At 37.0% G+C, this 27,712-nt stretch overlaps 1 protein-coding gene across 1 annotated transcript in view; it reads left to right on the forward strand.

The window, feature by feature from the left end:
• Nucleotides 1-3,603: 3,603 nt before the first annotated feature.
• LOC127435001 (high mobility group protein HMGI-C-like) overlaps nucleotides 3,604-27,712 on the forward strand; it is a 48,443-nt gene continuing 24,334 nt past the window's right edge. The window contains exons 1-3 of the mRNA XM_051688093.1: nucleotides 3,604-4,159; nucleotides 6,633-6,719; nucleotides 13,917-13,967. Coding sequence (XP_051544053.1) covers nucleotides 4,043-4,159; nucleotides 6,633-6,719; nucleotides 13,917-13,967 — 255 coding nt within the window. The 5' untranslated portion in view covers nucleotides 3,604-4,042. The remainder of the gene's footprint in view (nucleotides 4,160-6,632; nucleotides 6,720-13,916; nucleotides 13,968-27,712) is intronic.

Consider the following 27,712-nt stretch of genomic DNA (forward strand, 5'->3'; position numbering starts at 1 on the left):
ATTTTCTTTCTTCCTGGCTATCTTTTCTTTCTGCTTATCTCTGCTGTCTTTTGTGCAGCGTTTGGAGTTCAAGATCCTCAAGCTCTTGGTTATAAAGCCCATCTCTGACACAACTGTATTCAGTTGGAGAGGGTAAGAGAGGACTTTGCCTCTCTCCCCCCGTTTGTCGAGCAGGCTTGGTCAGATCGTGGGAAAGGCCTTCCACGTAAAGCAGTTTATTCTTTGTCACTGTTGTTCTTGTGTAATTGATCTCACTCCACGTCGATGGGTGGAAGACTTCAAAGATACGCTGCTGTTGGAGGTCGGGCTGCTTGTGCTCGCAGCCTTGAAGGACATAAAACAACTGCTTCTTTTTTCTGTTACAACACGCACTTTTGAGAGGTGTAGAAAAAAAGTATGCACATTCGTATAGTTGGTAACAAGCCGTGCACAGTAACTTGAACTACACGGTTTGAAGGCAAGCTGTTAGAAATGGCCTGAAATGCGTCAATGAATTTCACAATAAACTGCATTTAAGCAATAAGGTACGAGAAGCATTGTGAATGTAGCCATGGCTGAACCACTTTAGTCGCAGCTATATTCACAAAATGGCTTAGCCTCTAGTGCCTTATTGCTTTTATGAAACGGTTACCACATAATTTTTTTTTAATGAAAAATCATTAAATGTCATCCTTATTAAATTACCATAATTACGAGATTCTGACTTGTAAAAAGCGTTCACGTCTTTGTAGAGCTCGTAATTGCAGGTTGAAAACTCAGAATTCTATTGGTGCATCTACGTCATGTCGGAATTACCGTATTTATGAGAGAAAAAGCGTTCACGTCTTCATAGAGCACGAAACTACAAGTTGTAAACTCAATTCTACTGGTGCGTCTAAATCATGTAGGAATTACTGTAATTACGAGATTCTGATTTGTAAAAAGTATTCACATCTTCGTAGAGCTCGTAATTGCAAGTTGTAAACTCAGAATTAGATTGATGCATTTGTCATGTCGGAATTACTGTAATTACGAGATTCTGACTTGTAAAAAGCATTCAAGTCTTCGTAGAGCTCGTAATTGCAAGTTGTGAACTCAGAATTCTGTTGGTTTGTTTATGTCATGTCGGAATTACCATAGTTATGAGAATCTGACTTGTAAAAAGCGTTCACATCCAGATAGCTAGTAATTACAGGTCAAATACTCACAATTCCATTGGTGCATCTTCGTCATGTCGGAATTACCGTAATTAAGAGATTCCGACTTGTAAAAAGCATTCACGTCTTCGTAGAACTCATAATTACAAGGTGTAAATTCAGAATTCTATTGGCGTCTCTACGTCATGTCAGAATTACCATAATTCCGAGATTCTGACTTGTAAAAAACGTTCACGTCTTCGTAGAGTTTGTGATTACCGGTTGAAAACTCAATTCTATTGGTGCGTCTACGTCATGTCAGAATTACCGTAATTAAGAGATTCTGACTTGTAAAAAGCATTCATGTCTTCATAGAGTTCATAATTGCAAGTTGTAAACAGAATTCTATTGGTGCATTCACTTCATGTTGGAATTACTGTAATAATGAGATTCTGACTTGTAAAAAGTGTGCACATCTTCGCAGAGCTCATTATTACAAGTTGAAAACTCAGTTCTATTGGTGTATCTACATCATGTCAGAATTACATAAGTAAGAGATTCTGTCTTGTAAAAAGTGTTCACATCTTCGTAGAGCTCGTAATTACAAGTTGAAAACTCAGAATTATATTGGTGCATTTACATCTTATATTGGTGCATTTATGTCAAGTCAGAATTACCGTAATTACGAGATTCTTACTTATAAAAAGCGTTCACATGTTGCATGGCACCAGAACTATTTTTTCTTTTGCTCAACTTGACGCACCAGAAATGCTAAAATACACTAGCAGTCACAGACAGCACTCACCCTTTCAGTCATAGCGCTCGTTCAAAGAGGGAACAGTGCTTTCCTGAGGTAATGACAGAAAAACAGCATCTGGAGTTATTCACACCAAGTAATGACAAACCTAGATATGACATGTATTATAATAGGCTTGCGTGACCATTTTTACAGGTTTATTTAAATTCAGAGTTGTTAAAACATTGATAATGATCTGTAATCCTCATTAACAAATGATACCCTTATGAAAACTTACCATGGATTTACTGTAGTAATATTGTATTAACCATGACTGTAGTAACCATGTTTTTTTTTTTGTTTTTTTTTTGGGCAGTAACCAAGGTTTTGATACAGTTAACCATGGTTTTACTACAGCATTACTGTAGTATCCATATGGTAACTTGGTTTTAGTAATAGTAACCATATAATAATATCTATGATTAATTTTGAAGTTTTAAATATGGCTAATACTAACAAATTTTTGAAGGGTAAACAAAGCAGCCTAATAATTTTCTGTTTAGGCACATAAATATATATAAAAAATTAAGTAATAATAAAGTTACTCATTTTATCTAAAGAATTTGTAAAATTTCAATTTAATAGAGGTATCATATCGGTATGATATCGGTGATATTTCTCTAAAAGTACTTGGTGTCGGATCGAAAAGAAAACAAGTGGTATCGGCCATCCCTAGTAAAAAGCGTTCACGTCTTTGTAGAGCTCATGACTACAGGCTGAAAACTCAGAATTTTATTGGTGCATCTACATCATGTCGGAATAAACTCAGAATTCTATGAAAGCTCCGACATGACAGTCATGAGTTAAGAACCAATATGGCAGCAGTATCAACAATTAAAGGTAGTGAACACATATTTCTGTTTGATGCGCCATCTTATTATGTCAACTTTACCTGGAGTGTTTTCTTTGTTCTTAACAACATATCAAGGTGAATTAATGAATTGATGTAGTGATAAATATTTTGCTGTTAACAATAGCAAAGCCGTTTTGACGTTTTAAGTGTTGACAGCTCCGAGTAGAACCTTGTAACAGAACGTGACTGTGCAACAAGTGTAATGGTCAGTGATGGTGTGCTGCACAGTAATATCAGCCATTGACCAATCAGTATCCGGATGTCTACAAAAAATATGACAGTAGTGGTAATTAACCACATATTACATTAGCTGATGAAGTTGGTGGATTAATTACATTTATCTAAAAAAAAAAAAAAAAAAAAAAAAAACATCTGTGGAATGTACTGTCTCTTTAAACTCTCTGGCGTGTAGCCAGTTAAATGAATGGTGCTGGACACGTGAGTTTGTCTCAATGTGGTCTCTCCTCTTAGCGTCGCAGTATTTGTCATGTTTTTTTTTTTTCTGGCTGTTGTTCAATTCTTTCTCTCTCTCTCTCTCTCTCGCTCTCTCTCTTTCTTTGCGCCTTTCGTGCCCCCTTCCTCATCGTGTTATTCACCCACGGGAAAAGTGACTTTCGCCTTCATACCTTCCCTTCCCTTCTCTTCCTTTTTTTTTTTTTTTTTTTTTTATTTATTTTTTTTATTATTATTATTATTTTATATATATATATATATAAATGTATATACCTCATCCTCATCCCCAGTCACTGTACTTACTATTTCTGTGTAGGCAGCAGGGATGCATTTAAAATCTTTTTTTTTTTTTTTTGCATAAACCAATCCGCATAGAAAGTCTTAACCCCGCAAATTCTTGAATTACTCGCACCAGTAGTGTTGATTTGACAGTGCACTGTCACAAGTTCCCTCTCGTTTGCACAGACGGTGATTGAAATTCCAATCGATCACCCATGGGCTTATTTTATGACTGAAAGCCACCCCCACCCAAATCTAAAGAGATTTTTTTTTCCTTGTGCATGTGTGTGCGCGACAGATTCACAACCAAGAGGCAGCACGTGCTTCTCACAGTACCGCGAAAGGCGCGCGTTTAATTTTTACATTTGGCATCCCCTTTGCATTGTTTTTTTAAGCGCGTGCTGCTGATTCTGATTCAGCGCGGATTACAGCAGCAGGACGTCCGGTGAGCGCGGCTGACTGAGCGCTCGTGCTGCAGTAACAGAAGGTGCGCGAGACTCTTGTTTAGTACAAACTCGCACACACACACACACACACACACACACGATGAGCGCTAGTGGTGAGGAAGCCGCCGGCGAAGCTTCAGGATCGCAGGAGCAGCCCGAGCCCACCCCGGCCGAGCCACCGAAGAGGGGACCGGGCAGACCCAGGAAACCGCAACAGGTCAGTGTGTTCGCGGCTGTTTGTGCTTTATACGTTACAGCCTACTGGAGTCAAGTGTTTATTTATTTTTTATTTAAGAATGGTGGTGGTCGTGTTTAAACATGGCCAATTTAATGAGGTGTAGTTAGTACGAATTATTTAGTTTCTGTGTGTTTTGTGCATTTGAAGTTTGAGTTACTCTTGTAGAGTATGTCTACGGGCTGACTGAATGTATAGCGCTGGCTATAGGTCCTCTGCTCTAAAACTTACATACAATGTTGTTGTGATGAGATCTAAACAATTTTGATTGTGTAAATTTGCTTGAAACATTTCAGCTGTCCAAACCAAATTTGCCGTTTGCTTCTGAATAGTCAACAAACCGATACAAGTATTTAGGGTTGTATAATGATGTATAGCCCACCCAGTGATTTTCAGCAATCACTTGTTACTTTGTTATATTTCTCCTGGCAAGTTGCATTTTTTTAAAATCATTTTGATTAATATATATATATATATATATATATATATATATATATATATATATATATATATATACACACACACACACACACACACACACACACACACACACATATATATACATGTATATGAATATGTGTGTGTGTGTATATATATACATACATACATACATACAGTGTTGGGGAGTAACAGAATACTTGTAGCGGGATTACGCATTCAAAATACAAAATATAAGTAACTGTATTCCACTACAGTTACAATTTAAATCATTGGTAATTAGAATACAGTTACATTCAAAAAGTATTTTAATTACTGAAGAGATTACTTTGCATTTTATTGTCATTTTTTTCATTTAATATTTAGTCCTTTCAGATGGAAAATATTTATATATATATATAAATGGTGCGATCCAAAGTGCATTTGAACAGCGGTGAAACACTTTCTTATGATGTGTTTCATTCATACAAGCAGACAGAGAAGTAAGTTTGGAGCAGAAGAAATAGAAATAAACATAGTGTAAATTGTCAGCTTTATGCTAAGCTAAAATGCTATTTCTAGCCATTTTACATGCACATTACCAGGCACGATCATATTTTTTTTATCAAGAAAATTCACGTTGGATCATAATTTCTTTTTTTCTAGTAAGACCTTTGATATTAGGGCAAAAATCGTATTCTTGATAATAATTTTTGTATTGTTTTCCTGCAAAAATATCTCAAAATCCTTAAAACAAGATCAATTTGATTTATCTTGTTGTAGAAACAACACTGCATAAGATATTTAGGTTTTTCAGAGAATGTATTTTTAACATGTGTATTTTGTCTTACTGTACTGCCAGAGTTTTTATAGTCAAAACAAGTGAAAAAATCTACCAGTGCTGAAGAAGTAATCCAAAGTATTTAGAATACGTTACTGACCTTGAGTAATCTAACGGAATACATTATATATTACATTTTACAGCATGTGTTCTGTAATCTGTAGTGGAATACATTTCAGAAGTAACCCTCCCAACCCTGTGTGTGTGTGTGTGTGTGTGTGTGTGTGTGTGTGTGTGTGTGTGTGTGTGTGTGTATATATATATATATATATATATATATATATATATATATATATATAATACACACACACATATACACATACTGTTACTCTGATGCTGTGTTGTAGAGGCAGAGAGAAATAAATCGGTGTTGTTTTAAATGTACCTGTTGAAATAAACGATACTTCTCTTGAATAGGTCGCTAATATGTTCAATGGTTACTATAACAAGCATACAATTAAAATGTAATGCCACTGAACATCTAACTGTTTAGTCATTACCACATCCTTCAAAATGCTTGATTTGAGCATGTTGATACTTTAAAGGATGTGATTCACTATCTAAAGTAATTCACCAATGAGTCACTCCAATGCATCTTATTGCAAGTATTCACCAGGAGGAGTTTTATGAATGGGGTAAAAAATAAAATCACCCATTCAACTAATGTATGAATGTAAAAATGTTAACATTTTTGATATTTTAAATAAAAAATTCACATGGTTAAAGAAACATTTCAGATTTCTATTGTAGTATAAGGACATAAACATTGTGTGACTGTTACCCTGGTATTTTCTGCCATAATACTATACTGTATATAAACATAGGGTGCATTTTTTGTTTTTTTTAATCCACCCTATCCATTTTTGCAACCACCTGTAAATTACATACACATTTTCTTTGCATTATACATTTTTCGTATTACATGTCAAATTTTATTGTTGTCTGTGCAGGTATTAATGATGCATATTATTCTTCCTATGTGCACAAACAACCTTTGTCAATTCCTTTGTTCTTCACTCGTTAAGCACAAGTGAAGGGGAGACTACCAGTAAATGTGTGCATGGTTGAAAGGGACCCTGTCCTGAGTGTGGGGAGGGGGCAGCAGGGCGAAGGGTATATATGCTGGTTGAGGGGGGCCGGCGTTAGGCTGTGGCTTTTTTCCTGTCTTCATGGCCTGCATTCACCTCCTCTCCTCAGGAACCCACAGGAGAGCCTGTCCCCAAACGACCGAGGGGACGCCCCAAAGGAAGCAAGAACAAGGGCCCCTCCAAAGCAGCGCAGAAGGTGAGAAACCAGGCTACTTTCTGCACACCTTAACAGTTACAAAAACACTCACACACATGCATACACACACAGACACTTGACACATTCTGTAGCACCTCATTCAGCTCTGGTGAAAAATTAACAGAAAGAAGCACAGACACACTTGTTTGTGTGTTTTCTTAACCCTCCCACTATATTCCTGACACTATCAACACCAGCACACCGGATCTGGGGTGTACTTTGTTTGTATTCTATCAAGCGCTAGTGCCATAAGCAATTTTAATTGACTGATTATTGATTTTTAGTTGTCTGTCTACTAATTTATCTGACCGCACTTTCTTTGTGTAATCTTAACCTTTTTATTATATTTATAGTACTATTAAAACACGACTCAATAGGATCAGGAATATTAGTCAACATAAAATCAAAATTGCTCCTTTTTTTATTTTCCCTTAAAAAAAATGTCAAGAATATAAAGGTATCTCTGAAAATTTATTCATTTACCTCCAACACGTTAGGGCACACATAATTTTCATGTTATTTTCTAAAATATTGCTTTTTTTGTCAATTTTACAGCTTGTAGAATCATGAAAATAACACTGAAAACAAAGGTATATTTGCATCAAGGTCAGCTACCTTAAATGCTTCAAAAAATGCTGTCATGTTACTCTTAAATAAAGACTGCAAGTTGAGGCCAGACTTTATATTCAGTCACATGATCTCAGTATTTGCAGAGATCCCCTTTTCAATATTTTTCATTAAAAAAAATTTGACCGACACACATTTATTGCTCCTTTCCCCAGCCTCTTAAATGTTTGTATCCTCCAGGGTACAAAATATTTTTTGGGGTTAATACACATTCCTTGTCTTATTTTGAAAGATTCAAAGTGCACGTTATTTCAAAGAAGAAAAAAAAAATGTCTTCGTAATCTTAGATCAAACTATAATAACTTGCGCCGCCTCTGAAACATCTTTTGCTGTTCGGCTGACATCACCAAGCTCTTTTTATTTTTAATCCCTTCCCTTTCAACAACCTGTCATACAGAGACAACTTTTCAATGTCCTATCAACCCCCAATGGATAAAATAAAGTCCTGCCCTACATTTGTTTTTCTCATTGTATACTCCACTGTATACATATATACTAATATATATATATATATATATACACTGTATATACAGTATAGTGTGTGTGTAAATATATATACACTACTGGTCAATAGTTTTGAAACACATTCTTTATTATAATTTTTTTTCTTCACATTTTACAATAATAGTAAAGTCATCAAAACTATGGAATAACATAAATGGAACTATGGGAATTATGTTGTGACTAAACAAAATCCAAAATAAATCAAAACGGTGTTATATTTTAGCATCTTCAAAGCAGTCACTCTTTGCCTAGAATTAGCAGACATGTACTCTTGACATTTTCTCAACCAATTTCTTGAGGTATCACCCTGGGATGCTTTTTAAACAGTATTGAAGGAGTTCCCATCTATGTTGGGCAATTATTGGCTGCTTTTCTTTATTATTTGGTCCAAGTCATCCATTTCAAAAACTGTTTTTTTTTATTTTTATTTTTTATTAAATTTTAGTTTTTTAATGAAATAAATTAATATGTTGGTACAATTATTTTTTTATCTACAAAACTAATTTCAAACATTTAAGCATATACCTTCAGATCAAAAAAATTTTTAGATCATGAGAAACATTTCAGCCAAGTGTTTCAAAACTTTTGACCGGTAGTGTATATATATGTGTGTGTGTGTGTGTGTGAGTGTGTGTGTGTGTAAAAACTCATGTATTATTTGAGCTTTAAAGTTGTTTAAATTGTCATTTTAGGGTTTTAGGGATTGTTGACATTACATCATCATGGCAACGAAGTTGTAAAATTGGATATAATTTTGCAAAGAAAAAGTTAGTAAGCCAGTTAATCTAAATAAAATCATGTTAACACGCATATATTGTTTATGTCTTGTGGCTAAACTTTTGAAACAGTGAGCATTTTAACGTTTACAGATTGGCCCCATTCACTTCCATTGTAAGTGCCTCACTGAAACCCAGATTTTGCTTTTTTAGTAAAAAAAAGGACAGAGTCAAAATGAAAATTTCATGGTAATCAACATTATGCCTCAAATGCCGTCGATTGAGCTTAACTTGTATTGAACCCGGAATATTCCTTTAATGACATGTGAAGTGTGTCAACATCCGGGACATGTATGTGTGCGTGAATGTGGGGGAATGCCTCATTGATGTTTCCATTACAAAATGTCAATGTCGCCCATTTGAATGGGTAAGTCGAACACCCTGGGCCAAACAGTGACCCAAGCCCATCACTAGTTTCAGCACAGCAGTAAACGCTAAGCTCCCCCCTGCTGACCTAGACACCTTAAAGTAGTAGTGAATTCTACACACACACTTGCTCGCACACATAAATACTCTGTCTCCCCTTAGGCAAATTACCACACATACTGTATGTGAGAGGACCACAGACATGCAGGCGTGCACACATACATACAAACTCATGCATGCACGGGGAGTATAGAGCATGTTCTGTTGCATATTGCTAAAAGAGCTCTGATCCCATGGCTAATGCCCATGTAAACAGAAAAGCAAATTGCAGCATCACAGAAGATTTAGTTGGCGCACAGCAGTTTAGCTGAATGTGATTGTCAGCATTTCTAATTGCAGAATTCTGTCTTGTATTCTGTATTATGTATTGGGAATGCCTTTAAAGAGGGGTTGTTCTGGAGAGCGTTTCGTGATGAAGTCATTAACATTTCTGCCTCGCTCACTCCTGTGTGTGTGGTCTAGTCTGGCATATGTTTGTGGGAAGTCCCTCCACTCCCTAACTGTCAGTGCATTTGTTTTTAAAAGAACTACTATGTAATTCTGATCTCCAAGCCATCGAGGAGAGCTGAAATTTGCCGAATTAGTCCGTGTTAATAACTCTCAGACAGCTCAGACCCCTCTCTTTAGCATTAATGTCTTGCTTTGAAAGTCCCGGGCACTTTTCTGCCAGCGTAATCCCATTTCGTCTTGTTTGGCATTGTTATAATATACAGTGGACTGATAAATCTTCTGAGATGAAAGGAGTCAAAATCAGCAAGGCGCCTCGCTAGAGACCCTTTTCGCAAGAATCAGTCCAAACCCAGGATCAGTCATTTTTAGTGTCTTCTAACACTTTAAAGACCTCCATAAGAGGATGGAGTGTTCGGCCCTTGGTTTAAAAGCTCTCCTTCTCAGGCTCACTCCCAGATGGATGCTGCACTTGCTAAAACAAAGTAGTAGGTACCATCTGAAAACTTTTTTATATAGAAAGGGGCCCTTATATATAAAGTACTGTATGGTGAGAAACCTGCTGGTTTTATTTTCAAAGTGGAACTCCCAGCATAATTTATCTAGTCTACTGTTGATACGTGAAACTGTCCTAAGAAACCGCATAGTCTTGGATCTGAATAAATGGTCAAAAAAATTTACGATATTTTAATATTTATGTGCTGGCCCCATTCACTTCCATTGAAAGTGACATACTGTAACCGCAATATTTTTTTAAATAAATGAGGGACGAGTTGATAATTTGTGGTAATCAATGTTATTCCACAAATGCTGTCAGTTGAGTTTAACTTGAATTTAACTTCAATTGAAACATTATAAATTCCGCCATTGTCAGCCCTTAATTGAATCCATAGAAACTGTATCAAATGACCAATCCAGGCTAAACGTGTCAGGATACACCTCAGTGGTGATTAACATGGTTGTTTCTGTCAACAGATATAACCTGGCAGTTTCCACCCTACTCTGATCGTTTCGTCAGTGCAGTGGCCCTATCGACTAACTGGAATATTTTCCGTTGACCAGTCATTGTTGGAACTTGATACAGGGTACCAGGGGCTTATTTTAAACTGGCCATTCGCAAAAGTGAGCTTGGCAAGAGGCGATACTGCCCCTCCCTTCCTACATACTCGCATGCCAGGATGTCCTGGTGTCAAAGAGGACAGTGAGCGGCCAGGCGTGTGTCTGCTGTGGACATGGGACTTGGCTGGATGAGACACACAAACACAGGCATGATTAATTGATCAGGGTGTCGGCTTGCAGACCATTAAATCTCCTAATTAAAAATGCAGCATTCCCAACAGAGAACTGAGGGAAGGGAGACACTGATTGGCCCAAGAAAGACAGACAGAGAATAAATACAAAGTCACACAGAGTGAGAGAGAATGCTTTTCAAGGGGTTGTGTCTTTGACAACTTCTGTCACTGCACAATAAAAACACAAGCCCAATGATCGAATTCTTATGCGAAATCATAGAAATGAAGGGAAACCCATTCATGTTAATCAGAGCTTCAATAAATCTGTCAGACAGAGTAATCTTGCGATATTTGGCCTTTTTTAGATTATTGGCCGATAATCGTGTCCTTTTGACCGATTAACAGAAGTTGTGGTTCCCAATTCTGTCCGTTCCAAAATCTTGTCAGTGGATGGTAAACAATATCTGTTTTAAATTTTAAGTGAATATTGAGGGAATATCTTGTAAAATAAGTATTCAAATAAGTGTTTAAATTGGCAATATATTGGCAATCGGCCACACTGCTGTTTAGATAAGGGACTGTTCAGACCAAATGCGTTCTTGTGGCAAAAACAATAGATGCAGCGCAACTAATAGTACAAAACGCAGGTGTCACGAGACACGTTTTTAAAAGTTGAAGTTCTTATTAACTTGACACAGCGAATAAAAAAAATTTGAGGCTTCCACACGAAATGCAGATAAAACAGTGACAGATGGCGCAACGGTCAAAGACGTCAATCAAGAGCATGTTTGCATAGAAAAACCATTGAAAACAGTGTGGGCGGACGCAAAAATCTTTTCATAGTTTAATTTTCTCAAACTGTAAGCACTGTGGTTCTGTGGCGTTATGAAAATTGCTCTGTTTGTTTTGAGCAATACTATTGTTGTATTGGGGCTATCTCTTTGTTTGACCAATGGCACATGGGGGGGCATATTCAGAAAGCTTTTGAAAGCTACGTTTATTTTTTCAATTCCGTTTGGTGGTGCAGAAATTACATAAGCTTTAACTCTGTTGGTGTTTGTTGGGTAAGTGTGAAAATTACAGTTATGTTTCCAATTATCTAAATCCAACTTTAGGCCATGTCTACACTGATAAATTTGCCATTTGTTAGGGAAACACCAGTGAAATGTGTAGGACACAAAAAATTGGTTGTTGGAATTGGCTGACCGCTGACCCTGAGTTGCATCCATGTTCTTTCTTGGCAAGAACTGATGCTAAGGTTTATGTTTCTCCAGTCCATCATGCCTTTGCTGAACAGCGAAGCGTCCTTGGGGTATTCAAAATAAACTGTGTTTGTTGGAGAGATGGTAATGTGAGCCTTGACAATGCCTGCATACTTAGTCAGGGCAAACAGACCGAACCAAACAGGGCTAAATACATCACAAACAACAACGTTCCGATGTGGTTTAGATGCTGTTGTCGAATTCTTTATTCAGAACATAAGAATAGGGGTTCAAATTTCCAAACTTCAACATCTTTTCAGAAACATCAAGTCAAGACATGTGAACAGATACCTTGTTTGTGACATATGTTGCTTTTATTAACTTCTTAAGTCTTCATGAAATAAAAACTAACCCTATTTAATTTCTTAATACACCTTCCAGGTCTTATTGTACATAATTCATCAGTGAATGTTTTCCAAAGTTTGTCTTTGTAATCTTTCATCAGATATAATAACTTGCCTCTGACATCACTAGGCCTTGTACATTTTAACCAATGGGTGTAAGTGATGTTTCAAAAGGGGAATTGTCATCCTCAATTGACTGCAACCTCTGGTATGGAGTGCCCAGTTTTACCAAAGGATAAATCCAAATCCGTCCTACATTCTTTTTCGCTTGAGTATACTGTTTCACGTGGAAATAAGTCACGTTATGGAACAAATTGGTTGTGATTGTTTTTTCATGTTGACTTTTAAAAGAAATTGGTGATCCATATGTCGTAACTTTGCACTATTAAAAAGCTTGACAGGGTTCACTCTTGATTCTGGATCCCTCATTACTGTGACACTATTAGTAACTTGGTTAAATATCTTCTTGGAATTCTCACATTAGTCTAATCCTTAGGAGTTCTGGTGTTGTTAATATGTTAGAGACACACACAGTCTCTACCAGCATTGATTTGTATCTTGCTCAGTTGGGTGTAATTTGCTGACAAACGTGATACCATTGACACCTGCCCTTCCTAGGTAATTTGCAGAATTCATAATGTTTTTTGATTTGAGTTCGGTTTCCTTGGCTCTCCATGACAAAAGCCCATGGGCAGAAGAAAATTTATATACTATAACGCATCTTGTCTTGTTAATTGTCTTTGACCGCGGTGGGAAGGCACCATCGTACAAGCCCGCAGGGCAAGATTCTTCTACTTCCACCTGTCAAATAATTTCAGTTGCGTTTTTCAGAGGGTGGCAGGATTGTTGCCTGAACAACGAAGAGTGTCTGTTAGGAATTCTTAATCAAATACACGGAGTTGGAGAAGTCATACGCTTCTGTTTTGGCTTCGACCCCCTCGTATAGGGATCCTGCGGTGTAGTTAGACAGCCGTCAGATCAAATATGGGCTCCAAAACATTACTGATGGAGGATGTTGTGCTAAAGTCTAACTGCGGAAAAGTAAAGAAAAGAAAAAACAGAGTTTTTTCCCCCCCTTTCTTAATAGGAAGTCCCTTTGTTTATGATTATGCAGTTTTAAGCAAGAAAGATATTAGAAGGTGTTTTATTTTAACTTGAGTTCTCGGCTCTTAGACTTTTATTCAACTTCAGTGCACCCCTATTATTTAGTTAGTCCTGCTGTGATAGAAACCCCATAAATGTCTCTCATGGCTCTTATCTGGGTGGTGCTGCTGATAATAGTGCTCTTATTTACACTTGAATGGCATAAAATTCCTTCAGTGAAATATTACTCTACACAGACCAGGAACTTGAGCAATGTAAACAGTTCGTTGTTGGAGGCCCGGATATACCTGACACAACTCTCTGTGCATTAAAAGCTTTAAAGGTAATGGAGCCACAACATTTCACCCTCTCCTTCTGTGCCCATATATGAAAATGACTACATAAATGTTGTGACAAATTGTGTGTCTGAATTTTTTTTTTGTTTAAAGCACTTGATAAAATGCCACCACTAATTCATGATATTTGGCATTTGCAGAAAGCTGAGACCACAGGGGAGAAAAGACCCAGAGGAAGACCCAGGAAATGGGTAAGTTTGTTTCCAATAATGACACATCATAGACCTATAAAAAGTTCAATCCATCACAGCCCGTTCACATTTATCTTTCAAAACTCTTACATTCAAAAAAGAAAATTGTAGGGCTTTTCAATGTATCACCATGCAGTGAAAATAAAATTAAAATAAAGGGCTCCCACGGTCATGGAAAACTTGAAAAAATCAGAAGAGTTTTAAAAATGTGATTTTCATGACTTTAAGGTTTTAATCATTAACATGAATTGACCTGGTAACGTATTGAGAATTTCTATGGTGACTATAAATTTTTGGTTCTAAAATATTTAATTGACTAAAAATTGCTCTTTTTAATAACAAACGACTGGAAAAGTAATGGAAAAATCATGAAAATGTTGTGGTCAAAAACTGTGGAAAACCTGAAAATAACGTTTATTTATTTTTATCAAAGACTTAAATGTTTTTACATTAAACGGTATATCGGTATTATTTTGCTTAAATAGTTGATAATTAAATATGGTGTCAGTAGTTGTAACAACCAAGCAAAAAAAAAAAAAAAAAAATTTTTTTTTTTTATTTATGAAACAATTGAACAAATATTAGGGGTAGTTCTATAACCTCCCGTCTTCTTAGGAATCAGTATTCATCTAATCAAGTACACTTTTACTTAATCATGTTTAGCTTAATCAGTTGGTTGCCAATGGGCAAATGAATGAGGAGATTGTGCAAATGTTTGTGCTCAGGTTTATTTCAATAATTCCTCAGATAACATGGTTTTCAGTGTTTATCAGCCAGCAAGTGACACTTTTGATTGATAGCTGTGGGAGTAAAGCTGCAGGCAGTTAAAAGTGCCACCAGGATGACTTTGGAGAGATATGGAGAGAATGAACCCTTTGTGGCATGCCGACTCTGTGTCCTTACGGATTTTTCTCTGGCGGAGAGGAAAAGCAAAGCATTTTGAGGCCCCTGAACACACAATGGCTCCGAAAGTGTGTCAAGTCTAAATTCACTATTAGTTTAGAGAAAATGTCTGTAGAGATTTGAGTATAGTATACCTAGTACAAATGTTTGGATTATTATTATTAATAAAAAAAAAATTTTGGTTGAAATTCTTGGATCTTCCAATGTGATTTCATTAAACTGCTCGACATATATGCATATATATTCGTATATAGTGGGGGGGGGGGCGTTTAAAAAAACACAAGCTGAAATTACTTTTTCAATGCAAAAATTAGTACATTTGTATTGGACAAAAACATAGCTCATCTGACTCTATCATCTAGGGATATTATTCTAATCACATGTGAGCCGAGCTGTTCCAAAACACCCTTTAAATCCAAGTCTCAGCTGAGCCCTTTTAGCTAACATGATGAAGTTCAGCCTTTACTCACCATAGCAGACAGATTTAGGACAAAACTTCACTGGAACCACACACAGATTTTTAGTGACTTTTTTGCCACTTTCATTTATAGAAAAGATAGGACAGGAAATGATTATGAGAAGGGGGAAAGGGCATCGGGAATTTTTGCAAGCCAGAATCAAACTTGTGGTGCCTGCATGAGCATTTTGCGGCTCTGCTAATATTATTTTCTCCTGTATGATAAATTGCTTGTTTTTCCTAATTTCTCGCTTTGCATAAAGTGTCTGCTAAATGATTAAAGGAATATTCCGGGTTCAATACAAGTTAAGCTCAATTGACAGAATACGTGGCATAATGTTGATTACCACAAAAATTTATTTTGACTTGCCCCTCCATTTCTTTAGTGTGAGACACTTACAATGGAAGTGAATGGGGCAAATCTGCAATCGTTAACTCACTGTTTAGCCCAGAAGACATAAAAAATATGTGTTAACATGATTTTAGTGTGATAAATCACTTAATGTGCTTTTATAATTTGTAAGCTTCACATTTCTGCATTTAAACCTTCCAAAAATTGGCCCCATTCACTTCCTTTGTAAGTGCCTCACTGTTACTTCGATTTTTGCTTTTATATAAAGAAAAGGACGAGTCGAATTTTTTTTTTTTTGTGGTAATCAGCATTATGCCACAAATGCTGTTGATTGAGCTTAACTTATATTGAACCCGGAATATTCCTTTAAATCAATGTATCGGACTCAGCATGCCTTCTCTAGCCATCAAAACCTCTACACATGCAGTTACTTTCAATTGATCAGTCCATTTAAACCCTTAAACACTTACATTAGCTCAAATGATTTAATTTTATTGGTGTTTAACCAATTAATTGCATTGTAAGGGTCAAACCTATAGGCTGAGGTATACCACATGCCAGGACGTATTGTGACCCCGAAGTATCAGTTGAATTTATAGAGATACAGTTAGAGAGACTTTGAGTCTGGATGTGAGCATTCGGCTATGGCTGAACTCTTTGGACTAAACTGATAATGTTCACATTTATTGCCCTGTTTCCTTTGTACCTATGCCCGAGGCGCGTTCGGCTGTGCTTTCATGATGGGTACGTGATGCAGGTACACACTCCCACGCACCACGTTGCCCCACACAAACACGCACTCCCTTGATCCACCCACACATTGATGTCAGTTAGTCTTAAACAAATAGATAATGGAGTAATATGCATTGTAGATGCTAAGTTGACTTTGTAAACTGGTTTCCACAGAGAAAAAAATCATCAAGGACTTAGAGAAATGTAACAAGATAAGTATTTTTTGTTTGAAAGTTGAAGCAGAAAGGAAGAACAGTTCTATTTTGAAATGCATTAGAGTTTATATTGTCCAACAAATGAGTTTCACCGAAAACTGTAACATTATGAGTCAAAGGTTAACAGACTTCTGCAAGTGCAAAAGTCTGTCAATGAACAAGACATTTTCTCATGGAAGTGTGATACATTTTACCCTCAGGAGAAACAAATAAACCGGCTTTTTAAAGCAGCAAACCAATGGAAAATGTTCATCCAAGCTGGAAAATATGGCTTAAACCAGCCTAAAGGAGTTTGCTGGTCTCCCACTGTGGTCACTTTGCTGGTGTTAGAGAGATGTGGACACTTTCACTGTCCAGTCTGGGAGACCATCTTAAAACAACTAGGACCAGCAAATCAGTTTAGGCTGGTTTAAGCTGTTTTTTTTTTATTTTTTAACTGGGATCTTTTTTATTGCTGGAATTATTTGTTTAAAAAATTCTAAATCAATATTAATGGCCAAAAGACCTTTCTTTCCATTGGATGAAGACACATTTTACAGTTGTTATGAGTGTTAAAGACTGATGTGGTTTTGGACTTAAGGCATATTCATCAGACCGTAGTCATTCTACAAACATCCTGAATGAGGAGTGGGCAAAGTGGAATGACATCCTGTGAATAAGCCCGAGATGAACTTGTGGCCAAGTGTATGAATGAGAATGAATCAGAAGCAGAGATGGAAAGCAGAAAGAGATAGGATTCCGATAGATAGATTCCGATTGGTTTGATAGGGTCAGGGTGTCTGCAGAAGAATGAGCTCTTCATTTCCTGATGCTGGCGGAACACCAACATTTTTTATCTTCCTGTCTTCTTTCTTTATTAATGGGCAATAGGAAACGTGTGTGCAGCCTTCCATCATCTTGTAATGGTCATTGTGTGTGGGTTATGATCTGTTTAGTATGTCACCGATTAATTGGCATGGCCGAGAGGTCTGCACGGCGGTCTCTACATATACATCTTGGACTTGACAAGAGCTTTGCCATTCCTCTTCTGAATAAACAAGTCAGTTTTCTACATTCAGCTACTGCTCGCCCTCCTGGAACTAATTATAGCATATCCTTTTTGGCTACAAGGGGGCTGCTGGAATGTTTTCCTTTGCCCCCTCCCCAACCAAGTATCTCCACCCCCTAAATGGTTAATAGTGGAAGGTGACTCTGGCCATAAGGAGAGAAAAATCTTAACCATATCCATTCCACTGGAGACTATGAAAGATGTGAGACCACCAAGATTTGCCAGATTTATAAGACTTTAAAACAAAGGGAAACTCCAGCTCAACAAAATTCTGAAGCCTCATTGTAGCGGCCCATCGGTCTGTGGCATATTCAGCTTCAGAATATCCCTGTCCCTGTAGCCAGAGACTTGTTGAAGGATGCATTGGGTATCATGGTTTCTGATAAGAAATCCAACAGTCTGAGATGTCGAAAAATTAGATTTTGCTCCTTAGATTCACACTAGACTTTGTGTTCCATTCACTTTCTATCATATGTATATGATTGCGATAGACTATGCAAGCATAGGTATGCAAGTTTGGTGAACTTTGATCTGTGGATTCACATAGTGAAAAGACATTTGACCAATAGAGGATCTGAACAACAAAGATTGAAGTTTTGGCTAAAAATCAGGAGGAAATTCATATATTTGCTTGTGCATCAATAATAATTTAAAATTGGCAACTTCAATTAAAAAGACCTGCTGTATGATTTAAACTGTTGCAGGAAACAGTTAATAGAATACTTTATTCCTGTAATATTTAAATTTATCCATTAAAAACACCCTTGATCATGACATCTTATTGCCTGTATTCGTTGTGGGGAAATAATTTCACATACTTAAAATCTAGCATGGCTGCCCCTTTTAAACAGCATTTCACAGGTGGCACAGCTGATGTTAGAATGCTAGTTTGCAGCAGGGAAACTGTCCTCCCGTGAAGTGATAAGAATAAAATTCACTCTAATCAAAACCTTGAGTTGTTTTTGTTGTTGTATTTTTTGCTATCAGTAATATTTATACGAAAGGAATTATTTGCTCTCAGCAACCCTGTCGTGCTCAAACCACCAGTCGCTAGACTGCAAATTTAGTCTTTAACAAGGGGTCGTAACATTTTCAATGGTCTTTCACCCAAAAACAAAACTTTTGTCATTTACAGGTTGTTCCAAACCTGCATGACTTTCTTCTGTAAAACACAAAAGCATATGTTAGGCATTAAGTTAGTCTCAGTCACCATTCACTTTTATTATATTCTTTCCCATAAATGGAAGAGAATGGTGACTGAGTCTGTCATTCTGCCTAACTTTTCCATTTTGTGTTCTACGGAAGCAATTTGGGTTTGGTACAATATGAGCAGTGTTGGGCAAGTTACTCTAAAAAAGTAGTTAATTACTAACTACTAATTACATCTTCAACAGTGTAATTAGATAACTGTACTAATTACTCTGTCTGAAAAGTAATTGCAATACTTATTACTAATTACTTTCTAAAACCCTGATCAACCTCGACCAGATGAAAAATACAAGGATAGACATGAAATTGTTCTTTTTAATTCTTTCAAATAAATCATATAAAATTATATAAATTATTCATGAACTAGCCAAAGAATTTAAGGGGCTGCATTAAATTAGAAGACATACATTTTAACATTAGATGTTAAATGTCAATTTTAAATTCACTATTGTTTTATATAGAATTGTTCTAGAGTCTATAAAGTATTTAACACAATTACATCAGAAGTAACTGTAATTAAATTACTGAAAAATTCAGAGTATTCCCTTTACTATTTTTCAGTGAAAAAGTAACTTAAGTACAGTAATTAATTAGTAATGCATTACACCCAACACTGAACATGAGTACACTAGTTCATGACATAAGTTTAATTTTCATATTCCTTTAAGGTTATGGTCCAAAATTCTGATCATCTGCCAAGTGTTTTTTCTTTCCAAAGAACATATTGGAATATAAATAACTCCATTCACTGGGTGTAAAATTACATTAAAGCATTTCATTACTTGTTTTTGCTCTAGTCCTTTTGTTATTTATAAACCAGGCCAACAGGAAGTCCTGCTATAGAGCGCATTCTGTGGATCCTCTACACCAGGCGAAATGTTATCTGGAAGATTTGCCTCAGCAGCCAAAAGACTGATTTATTGCCCCCCTCTTCCTTTTCCGGGTGCTCCTCCTCCACAGGTGCAGAGATGGCCAGGGTATGCTGTGCCAAGTGGACAAGCCACACTGTGTTTTGGAGGTGGGGGTGGGATGGAACGGGCTATCTATGTCCTCAAACAGCAAACATTATTCACTTGTGCACTGCAATTCCCCTTTCCTAGTGCCAACTGGCTCGTGTCCATTGAGTTTACGTGTTGCTCTGCAAGTCAGTTGGATGGAGAAGTTCTTGCCTCTTCTTCTGCTCTCTCTAGATATCCAACTCCCACCACAGCGGTCAAGTGTTTGCTCACTTAGCACTTGGCTCCTCAGCCAACAGCCCTGCCTGTTAGTAACCAAGGTAATAAATGGGAACGCCAGCAAAGCCAGTAGATTTACTTCCCTGCATGGTGTATTCCCTCGGAAGCCAACCAGTGAGAGATGTCACATGCACTCAAAAGATGATGTCCACCTTGTCTCATGCCAAGAATTCCTTTGATATGAGGTTGATGAAAAGATTTGTATTCATATTTGCTCTTTCCTTCCGAGGTGGTTCTATCTCCATCTCTCTTGTTTAGTTTACCCAGCAATATTTGTTGGATAAATACAGCTCACTGCCCTTTCATTCCCCAGACTTGTGGAAACTATGGATGTGCAAAACTACATACACTCACTGAGCACTTTGTTAGGAACACTATGGTCCTAATAAAGTGCCAGAATTGGTCTTCTGCTGTTGTTGCCCATCCGCCTCAAGGTTCGACGTGCATTCTGAGATGCTATTCTGCTCACTACAGTTGTATTATCTGAGTGGTTATCTGAGTTACCATAGCCTTTCTGTCAGCTTGAACCAGTCTGGCCATTCTCCGTTGACCTCTCTCATCAACAAGGCATTTCTGTCTGCAGAACTGATGCTGACTGTATGTTTTTGGTGCCATTCAGAGTAAATTCTAGAGACTGTTGTGCACGAAAATCCCAGGAGATCAACAGTTAAAGAAATACTCAAACCAGCTCGTCTGGCACCAACAATCATGCCACAGTCGAAATCACTGAGATCACATTTTTCTCCATTCTGATGGCTGATGTGAACATTAACTGAAGCTCCTGACTAGTATCTGCATTGCACTGCTGTCACACGATTGGCTATTTAGATAATCGTTTGAATGTGAAGGTGTACAGGTTTTCCTAATAAAGTGATCAGTGAGTGTATTTAGAAAATTATATAGTCAGAGGTTTGCTTGAATGACTATTCGTCTAAGGAAGCCCAGTATAATTAGGCTGGTTTCAGGTTCATCTGACCCCAATCGGGTGCATTTATTAGGGAGCATTTACATATTCTTGAGTTCAAAAACTGCTAGAATGTGCAACAAAATGGAACATAAAGCAGGGGTCTCTAAATGCTTTTTAAAAAAGTTTGACTATTTTTAACTTGACACAGCACTCGTGGCGGGTTGCTTAGAAAATGGCGTGAGACATGACACAGCGACCAAAGATGTTTGTCTGCATGTAAATGGCTGTAGCAGTGGTGCTTTTAAGGAAACAATTTGAAGACGCATCTTTTCCTGAAGGGTTTTATCATGCAAACTCTCTAATGTGTGGTTACTTACATGAATGTTCCAAGTTAAGCTCAACTGATAGCATTTGTGGTATATTTTTTTTTTTTACCACAAGTAATAATTTCGATTCGTCCCTTGTTTATTTAAAGAAAAGATGCAAATATGGCATAATTTACCGGTAGTACCTCAGATACCTGTAATATTGTAATATATAACTTTACACAGATAAGGTTAGTAAAAAATCATAACTTAAATCATAACTTTCTGTCTTGTGGATATACTTTTGAAACCACATTCACTTCCATTGTAAGTGACTTACTGTAACTGCGATTTTTGCTGTTGCTTTTTTTTTTTTTTTTTTTTTTTTTATAAACAAGGAACGAGTCAATTATTTTTTGTGGTAATCAACATTATGCCACAAATGCTGCAGCTTGAGCTCAACTTGTACAGTACTGAACCTGGAACATTCCTTTTTAAAGGGATAGTTAACCCAAAACTGAAAATTATTTGATCATTTGCTCACCCTCATATTGTTCCAAACCTGTTTGACTTTATTTTCATCTGTGGAACACAACATTAGTTGTTAGGTTGAAGGCTAGTCTTAGTAACGTTCACTTTCATTGCATCTTTATTCCATACATTGAAAGGAAATTGTGTCTGAGGCTGTCATTCTGCCTAACAAAAAAGTCATACAGATTTGAAGCAACATGAAGGTAAGTAAATGATGACAGAATTTACATTTTTGGGTGAACTATCACTTCAAAATGGCTACTGCCAAATTGGAAGGGAAAAAATTACTATGGACATCGCAAACCTAACACTTGCGCCTTCGACTCCCCCACCCCACGTCTAAGAAGAGATGAGGAAATGAGTAAATGAATGAGTGAAGAGGCACGAATGAGCAGATGAAGGGAGGAAGTTGTCTCATCTCACACAAGGATCTGCTGCTCTTGGATGCGGGACAGACAGTGTTGTCAGGTGGTGAAGAGCGGAATCAGAGCCGAGGGGAAAAAGTCTGGCAGGAAAGAGGAGAGGCGGGTGGCGTTTGGAGATTGGAGGCTGCTATTGGGAGTTATCCAACAGTCTCGATCTGGTGGGGAGGCTCGGAAAACCCTCAGCCACTGCCAAAGTGTGAAAATACTTTTTTTTTTTTCTTTCTTCCCTTTTTTAATGCGTGCATGTGTGAGACAGGAGGAGGGTATTGTGATGGGAATTTGGTATCAAACATCAAAAACTTTTTTTTAACCTATGCAAGCTTCACGGGCAAAGTGTTGAACTCGGCCCACCAGGCTTTCTAGGCATGAGACTCTGAGAGTAGGACAAGAACTCAGCTGACTGCAGTCAAATAAATTAGTGGTTTGGCCTATGTTCTTCCTGCCAACATCTTTTTTTCACGTTTTGTGCACTCTAAATGGGACTGAAATAGTACAATGGTGTCAGTTTTACTTAACATGTAAACAGACCCAAATGTATAAAGAATGCGAGTTAAATGGACATCTACATTTAAAGGGATAGTTCACCCAAAAATGAAATTCTTTGTCATTTACTCACCTTAATATTGTTTCAAACTCGTATGACTTTCTTTCGTGAAACACAAAAGGAGATGTTAGGCAGAGTGTTTAGTCTCAGTCACCATTCACTTTACAGGGCCCTATGATCTCTGTGATGCTAAAAACAAGAACAGAATCTTGTAATCTAGTCTTCAAAATGGAATTAACAATAAAACGTGGGATAAAATGAATGGTTGAATACACAATTATTCAAGTTAAATCACGGTATGTCATAGTGCGATTATTAAACGTCAAAAGACTGCAATTTAATTAAATAAATATTAAGTTTGCATGTGCTCCAAGCTTCAAAATTAATGTGTGATGCTGGCCGCTCATACACTGAAAACACCTCATCATGAGCAGAGCACTCATTCACTGTGAAGCACGCAGCACATTCAGACTATATATTTAACTTGAAGCATTTTGTGGTTAAATAATCACTGGGCCATGTAGCAAACTTATCCGGAATAAAAATTTTTGGACAAAAACAAACTCTGAGGGATTCACTCAGTTTTCCGCCAAAATAAAAGCTTGATTTAAATGGACGTGCAAAATTAGAAAATAATATTTATTTATTTTATTTTATTTTTTAATCATTTTGATGATAAAATTGAAGTAAATGAAGAATACATTTTAAAAAGATTAAATGTAAAACATATATGGATGGGAAATAATCAAACGGAATTTTGAAGAAAAAAAAAGTTTTATGAAATGTTTAATTAAAGTTTATTAGTTAAATTAAAGTTTATTAAAGTTTTACTAACTTTTATTGCATAGTTTTTTTTTTGTTTTTTTTTAAACAATGAAAGTGAACGGTGGCTGAGGCTGTCACTCTAACATCTCCTTTTGTGTTTCATGGAACAGCCCAATATGTAACCAATAGCAAAATAAAAAATGGAAAGGTTAAAATGCTGTTGAAGTCAAAATTTCAGTCAAATTTACAGTTTGCCAGTAGAAATCATTGATGGACTTGAGGGTTACAACAGTCTTTTTTGTATTTCATGTTTAGATACTAAGTTACTAGTAGTTTTGGTTTTGTCTGGCAGGAGTCTTCTAATTAGACGTAGTTGGATGGTGAGTAGATTTTTTTAATGAGCTGCAGAAATTTTATTAGCAATAGCAATGGGCTAGTGTTGGGGTCTTGAAAGTATGCACTTGCACAAGCTTGGTTTACATTGTGGCTTGGAGCCGATCCTGTTGCTCAATTGGATAGCTGTGCGAGTTAGATAAAGTGTAGTCTCAGCCTCAGACGGCATGCCCACGGACTGCCCACAGTCCCTGCTCTAACCGTCTGATGCACAAAATTGGAAAATGCTTTCTCACTACGCAGCACAAATCTTATTGGCTGGTTTGATGGAACTTCCGCGAGTAGAAGTACACAGGACTTTTCGTTAGTCCGCCTGGAAATGGAGTCGTATTCACACAGTGGCATGCGGTCAGCTCTTTCAAACCATTTAGAGAAGAGGTGACAAACAGAGAAGGAAAAGTTATTTGATTTATGAAACATTCTTTCTCCCGTTATATTTAATACATATACATTAAAAGACAGTAATATACAACTTCTAAACAACTTAAAATTACTGTAAACTACCTTAAATATCTTTGCATTGTTTTTCCTGTTTGACAGAGTTTAAGCAATCCCTGACAGCCAATCAAAATTGGTCATTATCACGCTTTGGCTTGACGTTACTGTATCCCCCTTCAGAGGATATTTTGAAGGGTTCTGCAGTTCATTTGTATTAGCAGAGTGACAGAAAATCTGACCAATCAAACTGTGGTATGATATATGTCCAATAACCCTGCCCCTAAACCATACGTAATGACAAAACCGGCTGTGATTGATCGCTTTACATGTCAGTTAGATGGTTTTTCCTGTCTAAGTTGGCTGTTCTTGGCTATTTTAACTGGTATATGGTCTAGACCTTTGCCATTTTAGTCAAAGGTCTGGCTGTGTGAGACTAGATACCGTTGGTGCTTCTCATTTCTTAAATTGTGCATCCTCGTTTTCTCGCCCCTCCGTCCTCAAGCACGTGACCCGGAACCCGATCAAAGTCCGGCATCATAGAAGGATGTATCAATTCTCTAAATGCACCACAAGGACCGAGGATGGAAGAAACTTACAGAGGACGCTTGAGTGAGGAAGCACAGGAGCATCCTATGCGGAAGACTTTTTTTGTCAAAGTATCTGACGCACACAGCAGTTTTAATTCATGTTTCAGCTTTGCTGTTTAAATAGACCATAAATGTAACATACTTTAATAGTGCAACTTAAATTGTTGGGTTTTATAAGAAAATATCAATTAATCAAATTTCAACAACTTGACTGCATGTGCTCCGAGGTAATGCAGCTGCGCAGAGATGGCACTTTGAAGAGATGAGTGAGTCGGACATTCCATTTTATAAATCCATCTTGCTTCGATTCTTCTGTCCTCGTTTCTTTTCCTTGGATCCTTTCCTCATTTCCTAAGAGGGAGGAGCTAGGAAGTAAGGAAAGGACAGGAGGATGCACAGTTTCAGAAATGAGAAGTAACCCCGTGTCAGAGAGAGAGTGGAGATCTCATTCCCCACGTTCTTTCGAGCCCTTCCCCTGTGTTCTCCCGTCCTCTCTCCTATATTTTTCTATCTCTGTTCCTCTAAACCGAGGCCCGACAACCTGAATTCCTGCCAATAGGGGCATGTGCAGAGTATGGGGCTCTGCTCACACAGCAGGAGTTTGCTAGGACCACCTCAACGGATTTCCACCAGTGACCCCTGGGACCCCTTTTCCGTCCCAAGCTAGACTCTTCCCCCCCCTCCCTTTTCTGTTCCAACTTCTGGCGCTTTAATCATTTTTGCTCTTAACACGTGACAATAACAGCTGCCACTATAGGTGCTCTGGAGATGAGAATGCCAAAAAAAAAAAAAAGAGAGAGAGTCAGTGCCAAAGAAAGTAAGAGAAAGAGCTGTGGAAAAAAATAATAAAAGAAAAATACTTTTTTTTTTTAAGTCCACTTAAATAATAACGATTTACATCATTGTTTCCATGTTATACATATGTTAATATGACTAATTGCAATGGCAATCAAAAATGAGCGAGCAGTTCTACAAAATAATTACATAGGCCCATTAGTTTAAGCTGCTGTGTGTCGGCAGGTGACATGAAAACACTTAACTTATAAATCATAACGGCAGCATCCGTAGTGGTGCTGATGTGTGAATGAATAGAGAAAGTAATAGAAAGACATGGCGGGAAAGACAGTAAGCATTTGTCTTTGGAAGAACAGAGAAAGGTATGTGACATACATTATTGATGGTGACACCTCTATGACACAAGACCTTTATGATGCTATGGCCACACAGGGCTTGTAACTTTTTTTCACCAATGTCTTTCTCCTGGCACTTCCAGGACAATTTCATGAAAACATTTATGTAAAAATTTACAGTGACTGATTTCCAAATGCAAAGCAAAAGAACCCCAAACTCAGAACCATGACTTATTATAAAATGATACAAGGCTCAGCACCTTTGCATTCACTCTTTTCTAAATAAATAAATAAATAAAAATCAGGCAAATAGTATTAGTATTAGTGCAGATCTGGCAAAACGCATCAGAGGTTTGTGTTCAGTGCCACACATTCTGAAGAAGGACAGTAAAACAACGACTAGAGAGAGACAGATAATCGGTTTGACCAGAATTGTTTACCAATACTCATGCTTTTTTACTTAATATTGATCAGGTTTACAGAATTTTGTTCCAAATTTTCATAATAATAATAATTTATATTATTATTATTATTAATATTAATACAATTATTAATTGTTTTTATTAAGTAATAAGAATAATTTAATAATATTATACATTGTACTATTAAAATATTATTATTATACAAATATTTGTATTAATAATAATATAGAATAATAATTAATATTATTATAATTATTGTTTTAATTATTATTTAATAATACAAAATATATTATTAATTATTATTATATGATATTCATAGCACATATAATACTTTTATTGCTGTAATCTAATTTACTTGAGGGTTGTCCACATTCATTTAATTTACTATAAGTCCAAATGCTGGAAGCAGAAGCAAACTAAACAAAAACAGGGGCCTTCACAAATGAATGAAAGTGCCAGATGTGGATGTAAATTTACTTGCAATGTGCTGGAAGAAAACACTGTGGAAGCGAGAATGTCCGCACTCACCTGTCCCAGCTGATGTTTGGACGCGACCACAACCATGTCAAATACCTACAAACCTATATACATTGAGTGTTAAATGCCTTTAACAAGTTTGTGGACACAAACTAAAAATTTTAAAACAGCCCTTTTGTTGTTTGATCAAGATGAAATGTTTGGTAGAAGCGAAACAACTTTGGCAAACAGGTCGAGAAGTATAAGGCTTCCCATTGGACCTACTGAGGTATTGACCTAGTTCCCAATAATAAAGACCTCTCAAGACTAGAAGAACTCAGAGCTTGGAAAGTTATGTGTAACTGAAATAAAACCTGAATTACTGTGCCGGCCCCCACCCCTCTCCTTTCTCTTCCTCTCTCCTTTGAGAAACTCTGGGAACTGATTTCACTTCAAACAGCAGAGGCTCATAAACAGACCAGATCCAATTTGTCTGCGCTTTTCTTTCCCTCCAGAACACCCCCCTCCAAAAAAAAAAAAAAAAACTCCTAACAAAAGCCTGCTTGTCCTGCCAGGAATTTTCCACAGTTCTTGCTCTGGCAGACATTTTTCTCTTCTACAAAGGGCCCTTCGGCGAATTCTCCCTAATCGCAGGGTTTAGACTGGCTCTGATAGGTGGCATTCATAGCAC

The sequence above is a fragment of the Myxocyprinus asiaticus genome, chromosome 45, assembly GCF_019703515.2.
Source record: "Myxocyprinus asiaticus isolate MX2 ecotype Aquarium Trade chromosome 45, UBuf_Myxa_2, whole genome shotgun sequence".
Taxonomy (NCBI): Eukaryota; Metazoa; Chordata; class Actinopteri; order Cypriniformes; family Catostomidae; genus Myxocyprinus; species Myxocyprinus asiaticus.